General features: G+C 42.3%; 1 protein-coding gene across 2 annotated transcripts in view; it reads left to right on the top strand.

Moving 5' to 3' along the window:
* EDC3 (enhancer of mRNA decapping 3) overlaps positions 1-14,865 on the top strand; it is a 59,183-nt gene that overhangs the window by 27,150 nt on the left and 17,168 nt on the right. For both annotated transcript variants that reach the window (XM_036117756.2, XM_036117757.2), the window contains one exon: positions 10,712-11,047. In XM_036117756.2, the coding sequence (XP_035973649.1) occupies positions 10,712-11,047 (336 nt within the window). The remainder of the gene's footprint in view (positions 1-10,711; positions 11,048-14,865) is intronic.

The following is a 14,865-nucleotide window of genomic DNA, read 5'->3' on the forward strand; positions in this document are numbered from 1 at the left end:
AGTGCACATAAATAAGGTAAAGAGATCATGGCAGTAAATGTTACTCTCATTCAGAGAACTTCTTTTGAATCCAGATTAATGTGGAAAATGTCTGTGGCCTGGGAATTTGATGATGAGATGTGGCTCAGAATTGGTTTGTGATAGAAGGTAGAGTTGCCTTTATGTATTTGTTCAGTGAACCCTGTAAGATGAGTAGAAAGGTCTGCCAGAGAGTTTGCATTTTATGTGGCATTTTAAGGATTCCAAGAAAATAGATTGGTTTTTTTCCCACTGTAGTTGTAGTTGTAATGTAGATTATCAGTGTTTTTCTCATCAATGAGTGAAGAAATGGAGATTAAGTATTTTTCTCATTGGAGATATATAAATAGAATTTTCTCTGGTATATGTGCATTGATATTGAGACTAGTATATTCCTAGTAGGAATATAATCTCTCTGGCTTTTAGTGTTCTTTCAAGGTTAATGATGAGTTGTTGAGGATTTGTTGGTTCTAGTTACCTAATCCAACGTTGATGAGAGATTTAGCACAAGCAGATTTTAATCTCTTCTTTAGGTTGTGTGTATATGTGGGGTGGTTATAGAGGATAGTTCCTGTGACCTTTGTCATTGAACGGACCACTGAGAATATTTGTCAAGTAGATGAATGGAACATGAGTGCTGGGGAGTAGAGGGAAACCATTTGAGACCACCTAAGGATACAGGTTTGTGTATGGTTTGTTCAGTGTAACAGTGATCCCACCATCTGAGGTTAGAAAGTTTTTATGGTCCTACTGAGGTCCTCCTGTGACTTAACCTCCTTGGGTGTGCTTCATCCAACAGGCTTGAAAACCCTGGTGCTGCTGCTGGAACCCAAGAAGTTGACTGATTACTAAGGCCTGGAATTTGGGGAGTTGAAAAGAAGGTCCCAGATGCTCTCAGTCACTTCCTCATGAAGCCCATTGAGTCTGACATTAAAACATTTGCAATTTGACCTTCAGGTGCCCTTTAGCGTGCTAACTGCAGGACAAAGTTCCCCTTTACAATATGTGTGTGACAAAAACCAATAAATAAGTGGCAGTGAGGGTTACACAACAATGAGTTTGTTGTCCTGGCCAAAGGGCTTTTGTGCCAAAGGCTGGCAGCAAAATGGCACAGGAAGGCGGCCAGCCTCTAGTCTTAACACATACTTGGCCCTTGTAATTGAAAGGTAAAGAAATCTATGAAGCACTCTTTATCTTTTCCAAGGGAAGTGCTTTTCCCTCTTAGTGGCCTGAGGCCATTTTAAATACAGAGCCAGGCCCTTTGGGCTGAGTAAGCCAATTATTGAGACCGCTTATTCACTCAGGACTTACTAATATTTTTATTAAAGTATGAGCAAAAGGAAGAATAAGAGACAACTGAGCATATTGGCCTGCCTTTCATTTACTTTATATTGTCTTATCTTTTTCTTGCTGACCTATGATGTCAGTATTTCCTCTTGGGTATTTTTTCACTGTCTACTTTCCTGACAGTATTTGGAACATAGCTGGTCTTTAGTGTATATTTGTCAAAAGAGTGAATGTAAGGTCTGTCTTCAGAGAGAGCGTGAGGAGAAATACCCGATACCTTCTAAAGCCACAACTCTGGTTTGGTTGCAAGTGGTGTTTGTAGAGTCTTCAGGCTGAGCCAGAAATGGCTTCCCATTTTGCTGCTTTTACCCTGTCTTCTCTTAAATTGATTAATTGCTTATCTTCATCTGTCATTGTGATAGATCTGGGATAGTTCATTGTCAGTTCCTGCTGGGCACAGCTGAACTCCTTTCCTCTGAAACCCGGGCCTTATGTTCCCTCTTGTATTATTGTTGACAACTTCATCTTCCTGTCCTTTTCAGTCACGCACAGTTTTTTTTTTTAAGATTTTATTTATATATTTGACAGAGAGAGACACAGCGAGAGAGAGAACACAAGGAGGGGGAGTGGGAGAGGGAGAAGCAGGCCTCCTGTGGAGCAGGGAGCCTGATGGGGGGCTCGATCCCAGGACCCTGGATCATGACCTGAGCTGAAGGCAGACGCTTAACAACTGAGCCACCCAGGCGCCCCAGTCACGCAGTTTTGATAGCTGCCTTTCTTTCCCACAGTTAATCTCAAGTTGCCTTTTCTTTTGTGACCTCTTTAGACTCTTAACTTTTGTTGTTTGCTTGGGGTGTTTTTAGTTTTTGTGTGTGTGTGTGTCCTTTTTTTTTTTTTTGATATGGCTGTTTTTATTCAGAGATTTGTGTATTTATGGTGAGCGAGCCGTAGAATTGGGTGACAGGTCTGAATGACATGGTTCTGCCCTTTGTTGGATTACAGCGTCCTTGGGGAGTTAGAGTAAGAATACAGATAACTGCAGAACAAAGTAGGTAGCATAAGGCAAGTGCTAGCTGAACGGTACCCACAGTGCCGCAGGTGGTCAGATGGGGGCGATCTTTCAGCTGCAGTTATCGAGGTGGTGTGTTTGGGCTGAGTTTGTAACAATAAAAATGAGAAATAGCTTAAAAGCTCATCTGTAGGTATGATACAGATCAATAGGGTATACTCTATAAAAAATCATATAAAAAGATATTTGGAGAAATCTTTCATGAAACAGAAATAAGCTCCTAGGGGCACCTGGGTGGCTCAGTCATTAAGCGTCTGCCTTCAGTTCAGGTCATGATCCCAGGGTTCTGGGATCGAGCCCCGCATCCGGCTCCCTGCTCGGTGGGAAGCCGGCTTCTCCCTCTCCCACTCCCCCTGCTTGTGTTCCCTTTCTTGCTGTGTCTCTGTCAAATAAATAAATAAAATCTTAAAAAAAAAAAAAAAAAAAAAGCAAGAAAAGCTCCTAAGCAAGAAAGCAAGGTATAAAATTTTATAAGATGGATGCATGTCAAAATGTTAAGTGAATATCTGCAGTTTTCTATATATTTTATGCATTACTGTGAAGTTATTTTTATTTTATTTTTTTAAGATTTATTTATTTGACACAGAGAGAGAGACAGCGAGAGAGGGAACACAAGCAGGGGGGAGGGGGAGGGAGAAGCAGGCTTCCAGCTGAGCAGGGAGCCCTATGCGGGGCTCAATCCCAGGACCCTGGGGTCATGACCTGAGCCAAAGGCAGATGCTTAACGACTAAGCCACCCAGGCACCCCAGTTAACAAAAATTTATTTTTAAAAAAGGAATGCTTGTTTCCTGTTCTTTTTGAATTCCTTTTTAGCATTGTGCTGTACTGAAGAGGTTTTTTGCCTTTGCCTTACGTGCTCATTTTCTTGATATGATCCTCTCTCTGCTAGTTCTTTTAACTTTGCCTAGGTCTGTCAGAGTTATGTGGTTTCCCTACTCGTTTCCACAAATAGCATGGAATTTGGAATCTGACAGCTCAGAGTTTAAATCCTAACTCAGACATTTATTAGCCGTATCAGTTTGGAGCATCCTTAGTTTCTTCATTTGTAGAATGGTAATTTTAATCGGGTTGTTTTGAAGACAAACAGATAATGTGTATATCAAAGCCTAAGATGGTACCAGGTACATAGGTTCTGCAAGATGACAAGTGGAGTGAGTCCTTAGTGTCTTCCTTTGCTCTTGGCTAGTAAATGATTATAGACAAAAATAACCATGTTAAGTATTTTCTCGCTTTCCAAAACCTTACAATACTTTAAAGTATTATAACAGTGAAGTCACCTTTGAAAAAGCTTGTGGTAAATGTTCATGTACAAGTGGATTATATTAGGGTGCTCTGAGTAATAGAAACCTTACCTCATGGCTCAAATAACAGAGAGAAATTATGTCACAGGTGGAGTCCAGAGTTGGGACATTTCCAGGGATAGTACAATCAGGCCTTCAGTCTTATTTCTGTGAAGCTCTCCTTTGTGTGTTGGCTTTGTCCTCAGACTGAAACTAGTTGGGTCCAGCAGTTCTGTGTGTCCCATCCAGATTCTTCAGGAGAGAAGACACTGTCTCTTCCAGTGTATCATCTTAAGCAGGGTTTCTTAACCTCAGTACTCTTGATATTTTGGGCCAAATAATTTTTTGTTGTTGTGGGAGACTGTCCTGTGCATTGTAGAAAGTTTAGCAGCATCCCTGGACTCTACCTTCTAGATGCCAAGAGCACTCCCCAACCACCACCAGTTGTAATAACCAAAAATGTCTCCAGACACTGTCAAATGTCCCATTGGGGTAATATTGCCCCTGATTGAGAATCAGAAGTTCTTTAGGAGTGAGGAAACCTTTATCAGAAACTGCTGGGATGCCTGGCTGGCTCAGTTGGTTAAGTGTTTGCCTTCGGCTCAGGTCATGATCCCAGGGTCCTGGGACTGAGCCCCCCATCAGGCTCCCTGCTCAGCAGGGAGTCTGCTTCTCCCTCTGCCTCCTGTTTTCCCCCTGCTTGTGCTCTCTCTCTGACATAATAAATAAATAAAATCTTAAAAAAAAAAAGAAAAGAAACTGCTGCAAGAGCTACCCTCTGTTGCTGCCCCCCCCCCCGCGCCGTCCTGTCTTCTTGACCAGTATTCTTCTCATGCCCATGCTTGAATCAGTTGTTGACATGAGCACCACCTTGATTGATTCAGAAATTAATCCATTCCTTCACCTTAGAGAAGGGTATAGTATCTATCTGAACAAAAATGGGTTTTATTCTGAGGGTAGAGAGGTCTGGATGTTGGATAGGCAGCAACAGAGTCTGCTTATGCAAGAAACTCTAAAATTGCCTATCTGTGGTAAGGGCCTATTGAAAGTGCATGGTGGAAGATGCAGGCAATTTGATTGTTGGGTCTGCAGAAGTGATTGGGAGTGATAGTAAAGGGGGGTGAGAGTAACAGGTGAGGACTGGGGTTATGTTATATTGTTCACCATGGACTCTCCAGCACTTAGCACAGATCCCAGTGGATAGCAGATGCTTAATGAACATTTTTGAATGAATATAGAAAAATGCTGATCAGAATTCTCTCCTGAGTGAAATGTGTTTTGGATTCAGTAAGCTGTGGTGTGATTATAGGTGTAGTTGGCTGAAATGAAGACACTCATGGAGACCACCCCCATTTGTATCTTTCAGATAAACTATTCAGCTTCAAAGAAATTACGCTTTGGCCTAAATAGTGCCTTAAAATAAGCATGAAGTATTTCACTCAGAATATTGATGTTATTTCATTAGGTTTCTTGTACTTCCTCTTTTAAAACTAAGCATTTCTGTGCAACTCTTATTTGGCTCACCAATTTATTGACTTCTACCGTACATACATACCGTATATATATCAGATACAAGACCTGAGAAGACAAAAAGGACTAGATAAACACAAAGTAAACCTTTACAGTAATAATGGTTTAAATTTGGCTCAATGGTTCAAAATATTTTGCTTATTAAAAAATTAATATTTAGTTAGAACAATGATTAACTGAGTCATTGACATTTTTGGGGGTGATGGGGAGGTGATGGATAGGTTTATTACCTTGATTGTGGTCATGGTATAACAAGTGTTTGAATATGTCCAAACTTATAAATTGTACACATTAAGTATGTGCAGGTTTTTGTATACCGATTATACTTCACTAAAGCTGTAAAAACAAAAATCAGTGCTGCCTGTACCTCTGAGCAGATGAAGCCCGGGTGCATCTTTTCTTGATTCCCAGGGGTGAATCCAGAGCTGCAATAGACCTTGGCTGACTTTGTGTTTCTTTAGTATTTTCCCCTTCTACTAATTTTGTGTTTTTCTTTGTTTTTGGTTTGTTTATAGCTAAGCTGTTTACCCCATTGGTAGCAGCAGTGATGAGGGGTTTGGCTTTATGATTTGATCACTTGATCTCTGTTAGGGGATTAATGTTTCTAGATACCTACTCTGTTGGGTGAGAGACAGCAGAGAATCTGGTTAGTCTTTTTAAGTCTTTTCTATTTGTCTGTTTTGAGCTCAAGTCAGTTAAGACTTCCATCCACACTGGGAGAAGATGAGCTCTTTAACATCTAGACTGGTCTGTGTTTACTCTTGGCCCATGTCTGAGATTTTAGAATTAGAGCTGTAAGTGCTATTTCTCTATACGTATGTCTGTATGTCTGTAATTCAGAAAGTTCTTTACCTTTACAAATTAAAAAGGATGAAATAAACAAGGATTTTTAAAGTAATATTTTATTAATGGTTCAGAATTTTTTTGCTCATTAAACATTAACATTTGGTTAGAAGAGTAATTTAGCTGTGACTCATTAATTTTTAAAATCTTGGTATACCAAGAAAGAAAATAGTAACCATGCTAGTTATTTCAGACGAAATTTAATAGAATTGGTTAAGTAGGTGTCAGAAGCCCAAAAAAGCAAGAAGAGACATTGAGGGAGGGGAAGCAGGGAAGAGGTTGCCATTATCAGAACCTGGACGTTCAGAGAACGGACTTCCCAGAGAAGTACCAGAGCCAGTGCCGGTACTTCTAGGGAGTTGCAGTGAAGCTTGTCCTGTCTACGTGTGCCAGGAAGAAAAACTGGAGACTGGAACCGACTGCCAGGGCAGCGCTGGTGCAGATAGCAATCAAACAAGGAGAGAGTCCCTTCTCATTCCTCCTTCCTTTCTCCTTCCATCCTCTTCAGGTATCTCCTACTGGTAGTGGAACCTAACAGGAAGCCAGCTAAGGAGGGAAGAATGTAGTTTGTAGAGTTCCAGCCTGGGATTGCGAAGATTGAGTGTAGAGTTGAAAGACAGTAGTGTAGGGGCACTTGGGTTAGGTGTCCAACTCTTGATTTCGGCTCAGGTCATGAGCTCAGGGTTGAGCACCCCACGCTGAGCTCGTGTGTTGGGCTCTGCACTCAGCGGAGAGTCTGCTTGTCCCTCTCCTTCTACCCCAGCTTGCGCTCATGTGCTGTCTCTCAAATAAATAAAGTCTTAAAAAAAAGGACAGTAGTTTAATAAGTGACACACTTATAATTATTATTACTAATTATTATTATTGAAAGAGAGGTTCAAAGGACTGGTCCTGGAAAAAAATTTTTCGTGGCTGAAAAGTCATTAGCTGAAAAAAAAAAAACAAAACCAAAAAGAATACCTCTGAGAGGCATGATGGAGAGCAGGGTGAGCAAACTTCTGTAAAAGGTCAGATGTTAAATACTTTCGGCTTTGCAGGTCATAAGGTCTCTGTCTTAAGTACTTTTTGTTGCTTTTGTAGCACAGAGGTAGCCTTAGACAATATGTAAACAAATGAGTGTGGCTTTTCCAGTAGAACTTACCTACAGAAACAGGCAGTGGGGCTGGATTTGGCAGAGTCCAAATAGTTTGCAGACTCCTGATTAGTGTGAAGTTAGTCAGTGATAGTCCATTTGGATTCATGTTTGGAATAACCTTGATACTTTTTAATTTGGGAGACCATCTTCTTAGACCTGGTTAATTTTTTGAGAACTTCATTCTAGCTAAAGAAGGCCTATTAAGAGGGGCACCTGGGTGGCTCAGTCGTTAAGTGTGTGCCTTTGGCTCAGGTCACAGTCCCAGGGTCCTGGGATCGAGCCCCACGTTGGGCTCCCTGCTCGGCGGGAAGCCTGCTTCTCCCTTTGCCACTGCCCCTGCTTGTGTTCCTGCTCTCGTTATCTCCCACTCTCTGTCAAATAAATAAATAAAATCTTTAAAAAATGAGAAGGCCTATAAGAGGAATAGGGGAAGTGTTCGCTCTGCCATGCTCTTGTTCAGTTATGATTGCATTATTAGTATTATTTTAATACATAGTTTCTTTATAGGAATCTTTTTAAGCCACTCACTCAGTATGCTTTAGTAGCTAAAAATTGATACAATTGCACAACAGTGTGAATGTACTTGATGCCACTGGACTGTATACTTAGAAGTGGTTAAGATGGTAAGGTTTTTGTTATGTATATTTTACCATGATAAAAAAAACTGATGTTAAGTCCACTTGCACGGACACGCTTCTTCTTATGGAACAGCACTCTTTCCTCTGATACCTCCAATACTGGCAGTGATTGGCTGGCATGAAACCTCATGAGGGTGCCAATTTCTATCCGTACATTAAACTCATAAATCTTAATTTTCTACTCTTTTTTAGTTCAAAAATAAAGAGAAGATTCAGTGTCTTCTTTTTTTTTTTTTTTTAAAGATTTTATTTATTTATTTGACAGAGAGACAGCAAGAGAGGGAACACAAGCAGGGAGAGCAGGAGAGGGAGAAAGAAGCAGGCTACCCTCTGAGCAAGGAGCCTGATGTGGGGCTCGATCCCAGGACGCTGGGATCATGACCTGAGCCGAAGGCAGACGCTTAACGACAGGTGCCCCGAGACCTGTTTTCTAATAGTACGCCTTGGTTTAATATTGAGGCAGAACATTAGTCCTGCACACTGGACTTTTTTTCTGGTTCTTCCCCTCCCTACTATATTGCTGATGGTGTTATCCTGACCTATGTTTTCATGCCTGCTCTCCCATTCCTATCTCATCCACATTTCTATGATACTTTATATAAATTTCTACTCTAATTCTTACCACATTGTATTTTAGTTACTTGCTTTTTATAGCTCTCCTCCTTCCTTTCTGAGTAGCATGTCTTGGTTATACAGTTTACTCCTAGCACCTAGCTGTGGCACACAGCATGCTCCCACTAAATGTTTTCGTCAGATTATTGGACCTAGAACTTAACCCAGATTTTGACAGGCTTGTCATTGTTTCATAATTCAAGCTGTTTATGGTGGCTCAGCTAGATCTTCCTCTCCTTTATAGTTTTGGCCAGCCTTAGTTTTTTTCAGAGGCCTAGATCTCATCTTCCAGCTCAGCCCTTTTCCATACCAGTATTTGACATTAGGAAGATTTGGACACCAGTTCTATTGACACAGTACACATCTTTCTTTTTTCTTCTCTCTTTTTTTTTTTAAAGATTTTATTTATTTGACAGAGAGAGGGAACACAAGCAGGGGGAGTGGGAGAGAGAGAAGCAGACTTCCCACTGAGCAGGGAGCCTGATGTGGGACTCAATTCCAGGACCCTGGGATCATGACCTGAGCCGAAGGCAGACACTTAACCGATTGAGCCACCCAGGCGCCCAGTACACATCTTTCAGAATAATTATTGTGATTGTTTTTGTCAGTGTTGATTAATTTGTTAAATATTTATTGACTGCCTGCTATGTGCTAGGAACTGTGCTGGAGATACAACAGTGAGCATTTTACATACATGGAAATTGAAAAGTTGGATGACAGATATAAGATAATATGTTAATGAGAACTGCAGCTGCATCCTAGGTCTCCTGGCTGATCTATAGGGTAGAAGGGAGTTGCTGTGAGACGTTAGAGTAGTATAGTTGGGATGATACGTGTGTGAAGGGGTTTGCCTGTGATCATTCTAACCTCTACTTGAGTATTTTTTTTTTTTTTAGATTTTTTTTTTTCTTTTTATTTGACAGAGATATAGCGAGAGAGGGAACACAAGCAGGGGGAGTGGGAGAGGGAGAAGCAGGCTTCCCGTGGAGTAGGGAGCCCAATGCGGGGCTGGATCCCAGGACCCTGGGATCATGACCTGAGCCGAAGGCAGATGCTTAACGACTGAGCCACCCAGGCGCCCCTCTACTTGAGTATTTTTAATAATTGAGAGCTCAGTCTTTCAAGAGGAAGTACATTACATTTAGTTAAACCATATTGGAGGTTCCATTTGGCATACCAATAACCTGGTCCACCCTTTCAGGGTGGTCAGATTGGGTCAGAGTATAAACTCAATTCAGGGTTATCTGGGAATGGATGGTTGGGAGAATTCTGTGGGATGTTCTGTCTTGGCTGCCAGAAGAGTAGTTAACTGATGTGTAGTGGCCAGATAGAGGGCGCCTACTGTTGGTGTTGCTGGGCATCTTGGTATGGTCACTGTAGAATCAGGTCAATATGGTCCTTGTCATATTTGATGGTTCAGAAATTGCTTACTGACAAGTGTTAAGTTGAGAAAAGAGATCACATTAATTAAGAGATTTAAAACAGGTTTATAAATCAAAATACCAACTTACAGTGATAGATGTATGCCTGGCTCAAGATCTGGAATCTCTCTAAAGCAGAGATTTTCTCCTGCTGGGGTCTAGGCTGAGAGCAAATTAAAAACCAGAAGGTTGCTTGCTTGGTAAGCATGGAATTAGGAGCCAGTTGAATATTCTGTTCCTGTGAGCTTCAGATTACAAGGAGTTGGCCTTATTTTACTTGGCGGGGGGGAGGGTTATTTCTCTGTTAACTGCTGCTAGACAAACCACCCAGACCTGTGGGAAGAGACTGCTGTACTCTTCCCCTTCTACTTTTTTGATACTCAGTTGTCAAAAAAGCCTCTGTCATTACTAATTTCCCTTTTTTTAAAAAAAATATTTATTTGACAGAGAGAGACAGCGAGAGAGGGAACACAAGCTGGGGGGAATGGGAGAGGGAGAAGCAGGCTTCCCGCGGAGCAGGGAGCCCGATGCGGGGCTCCATCCCAGGACCCTGGGATCATGACCTGAGCCGAAGGCAGACGCTTAACGACTGAGCCACCCAGGCGCCCCAACTAATTTCCTTATGAAGGATAGAACTGGTTAAGATTTCCAGGAGTCGTACTTATTTTATATTCACTGTTACTTGGGTAATATGTGAAATCTATTATTCTGTGAGATTTGTGGTAGTTTTTGCTACTTAATATGATCTAGAAATAGCTTACCTTTACTATCTTCACTTTGATTCCTGTAACACTCTCCATAAAAGACTGATGTATTTTCCATTTCCACTGAGTGCTTTCTGTGGGCACACTGACCTTAGTCCCTGTTTTTTCTCTAGGGTCATCTAGTAGCAGACACCCAAATCAGGCAACTCCAAAGAAAAGTGGCTTAAAGAATGGCCAAATGAAGAATAAAGATGACGAGTGCTTCGGGGATGATATCGAAGAGATCCCAGACACAGATTTTGATTTTGAAGGGAACCTGGCCCTTTTTGACAAGGCAGCTGTGTTTGAGGAGATTGATACCTATGAGAGGAGAAGCGGTACCCGTTCCCGGGGCATCCCAAATGAAAGGCCAACTCGGTACCGCCACGATGAGAACATCCTGGAGTCAGAGCCCATTGTCTATCGGCGGATCACAGTGCCCCACAATGTGAGCAAGGAGTTCTGCACAGGTGAGTTGCACAGGCCTACATCCCATTGGCTGCTCTCCCCTTTCTGTTACGTTTAAAAGAGAATGACCTAAATTCTGAATCAGAGTCTTGTAGTAGGAATTAACTAAAGTGGCTTTGTGGTTAGCTATTATTATTGTCTCTTGGGAATTGTGGTTAATATGGCATCCTACCTACCACGGGGGATGTGGCCGTGTGGGTTAGGGGGCTGATTTCATGTCCATTTATATCCACATCTGACAGGCTCTGGTCTGCTCTTTATTTAGTGTGTCATGATTAACAACTAAAGGCATAGGAGCCGGCTGTCTAGATTCACATAATCAGATCTTTGGCTTTTCACTTTGGCTTGCCTGTTACTACCTGTACATTTCACCAGAAGTTCAATTCTGTTTTACTAGTTGTTGGGGTAAAAAACAGAGATGGACGGTTGAAACCACTGGCTAAAATTGAGGTTTCAATAAATTACATTTGTTTACTATACTATCCTCATCTCCTACTATCCCTGGTCAGGGAGGGTTTGGCTAGTCCTATTTCTCACGTAACAGAGTAGTGCCTTGGCAGTTAGGTCGGTCATTGTATAGGATAGTTTAGTCTGTTGCCTCGGTGGTTTTAACATTAGGAACTTTTCTTCAAACGTGGCATTAGAGGGGCACCTGGGTGGCTCAGTCGGCTAAGCGTCTGCCTTCGGCTCAGATCAGGATCCCAGGGTCCTGGGATTGAGCCCCGCCTCAGGCTCTCCGCTCATTGGGGAGTCTGCTTCTCCCTCTGACCCTCCCCTGTCTCGTGCTCTCTCACTCTGTTCTCTCTCAAATAAATAAAATCTTAAAACACACACACACACACACACACACACACACACCCCATTAGAGGCAGATAAAACCAGCTATAGGAGAGGTGGTCTACCTCACCCCTGTCCCTGTCGCTTCCCACTAAACCACATTATTATCTGGGCTTCTTCAAATACAGTTGGAAAACCATTCTTATTGAATGATGTTGAAGAGCTGAAGGAGGAATCATAATCATTTTAATTAAGTAGAGAAGGAACTAAGTACAATATTCATTTTGGTTTGAGGGTTTGAATATAGGGAATATAAATTTAGAACAGTAGTAGCGGTTATAGGACGTATTATGGAGATGGCTTAATTACATTTGGAGGAAAGTCAGATATGGCGTGGTTTTTTTGTAGACAGCAGTAAAGCTGTGTTGTATTTGGTTTGCTGAGTATAGAAGTTTGCACGTGCTTTTCATGTGGGAAAAAAAGGCTGTCAGGCTAAGAGTACCAAATTATTTTTCCATTGTTTGCAGGTGGACTCTGGTGGGCATACCTCTTTACTAAGGTAGTTTCCCTAAGTGGCACTGACCTGTGACTTCCTGAACTCCTTTGATTTTTACCACCTGTGTGTAGGCAAACAGCCCAGCTCAGAATCAGGCTTCTGATTCAGTTGCCAGGTGTTAAGCTTTTCAGAGGCAGCCATCATCCAGCAGGTCTGGTAGCATACTCAGTTCCTGCTATTCATCTGCCCCTACTGCTCCCCTCTTTTACTGCCCTCATTTGCAAAATAAGCCGCCTCTGCTGGTAGCTCTCTGAGCTGAGGTGGTCCAGTGGTTGGTCGTTGGGTCGGTCATGCAGCAGGTCGTTTCCCTGAATTTCCTGAGCTTGGGGAGATAGAGCCTGCCTTGGAGTGAAGTGGCTAAAAGGGAAAGAATAGTAGCCTCAGGAAAGATTCTCAGATCTAAAAGAGCCTGAGAAAACATTGCTAAAGTAGACAAAGGGGAGGGTGGGAATTTTTTCCTATTACACGTTCCACCTCCCCAATTCGATTTTCACACCTTGTTTAATTTAATGACAGAAGTAAAAAGTTCCCTTCTCTTGCATGAAACTATTTTTCCAGAATTGCCATTAACAAGTGAACAACAAACCACATGAGCTGGTCCTCAGCCAAGCGCTCAGGTATGGCGGCATGTGGTGTGCTGGTGACCATTTGCACTTCACTGAGTCATGACAGTGAGGGGTGAGAGGCCCTGCAGTTTCATGCCGTCTGGTTTTCCTCTTTGTCCTCAGTAGTGATAGGAGTGCAAATGAAGCCCTTTTGCCAAGCAGGGTCTATGCTGGAAATAGAGCGAGCAAGCCATTGCCTTGCTGAGCAGCTTCTCCTACAGGTGGTTTTTATCTCTGCTCCAGCAACAAGACCCAAGCCTCAAAGCCGGTTTCTACTCTTACTCAGATAGTGCCTGGCTGGGGACACTTTTCCACTTGGATCTTCTGTGCAGATGTTACACTCAGAGGAAGGCAAACTATCTAGAATATGTGGGGAAACAACCTAAGACCATCAAATGTTAGTGTTAGGTTACTTGATCACTTAGTATGATTTTCTCATTTTACAGATGAGGACATTGAGGCCCAGAGAGATAAAGACTCTCACAAACCTTATCTGTCACATTTCCTTTCATCTTCGGAAGGTGGCTAAGTTAAAGGGGAGGAAGGACATCGTTTCAGAGGAGAAGGGCAGTGTAACGGCACAACAGACTACAGTCATTTGTCTTTCAGTGTCCTCAGAAACAGGCTGGCTTAGATCAGTGGTTGTGGAGGGTGGCTTGGATAGCTCCCCAACTAGCCTTTTGGCATTCATGTCCTAGAACCCCAAATACTTTATTTTCTGCTAATCTCCAGGGTAGCAGAAGAACAACATGTTTCCTACCCATGTGGTGTGATGGCTTGGATCTGAGGATTTTGACAGCTTGCTGCTGGTATCCAGCACACTGACTGCGTGCTGAGTGGTGTCAACAGTTTCCAAGCCATTATGCTATAATTGCTCACACTCCTCTTGGCAATAGGAGTGTGTGTGTGTGTGTGTGTGTGTGTGTGTGTGTGTTATGGGGGCAGTGTTATAAAAGGTCTGTTGATTGGGAAAACACATTCAGGAAGCAAGTAAATTTAGCTCTTTGTTTAACCCAAATCTTTTCTCTCTGGAAAGCCTTTTTGAGTCCTTTGACAGTGCTGCTGTCTCCAGCAATCAGAGATTATCAGACATTCCTCCAGCTTGGACTTAGCCTGCTAAATAATGCTATCCAGTGGTCACATACTTGTTTATTAAGTTTGGCTGTAAAATGTGAGATGCGTGTGAGCACTCTGTTCAGTGGTAAGAGGTTCTCAAAGAACACTGGTTAGGAGAGAGGTAAGGCTTCAAAGAAGAATCTTTGCTCAACATTCATATTATTTTAAAAGAAATAGGTTAGTCTAAATACTGTTGCTTATTTTGTGTAAGTCACTCTAAGATCTTATATTTGTTATTAAGCTGTATTAGGAAGGGGCGCTTGGGTGGCTCATTCAGTTAAGTGTCCGACTCTTGATTTCGGCTCTGATCTCAGGGTCCTGGGATTGAGCCCTTCATGGGGCTCCGTGCTCAGAGGGGAGTCTGCTTGAGACTCCCCCCCATATGCACATGTGCATACATGCACTCTCTCTCAAATAAATCTTTTTTTTTTTTTTTTTTAATAAACCTAAAAAAAAAGGTGTTAGGAATGGAAGGATACCATATATGCCTGGAGTCCAGTGGTGTGGATGTTAATTACACTGGATGTTGAGAGGCAGGAGAGGTCCTGAAGGCTGGGCTGATCAGGAACAGCTTCACAAAGGGAGGAAGCCTTGAAGCATGGGCAGAATTTCACCAGGCAGAGAGAAAGAGGAGATGTGTGGGTAGGCTGGTAGGTGCTGGTGAATAGTGTGAGTAAAGGGCAGTGTGGGAGATAGGCCATCAGCAGGTTTGGCCAGGAGAGAGAGTGTTTGTGTGGGGGAGTAGCAGGAATTAAATAAGCTTTGG

The sequence above is a fragment of the Halichoerus grypus genome, chromosome 8 (genome assembly GCF_964656455.1).
Source record: "Halichoerus grypus chromosome 8, mHalGry1.hap1.1, whole genome shotgun sequence".
Classification (NCBI taxonomy): domain Eukaryota; kingdom Metazoa; phylum Chordata; class Mammalia; order Carnivora; family Phocidae; genus Halichoerus; species Halichoerus grypus.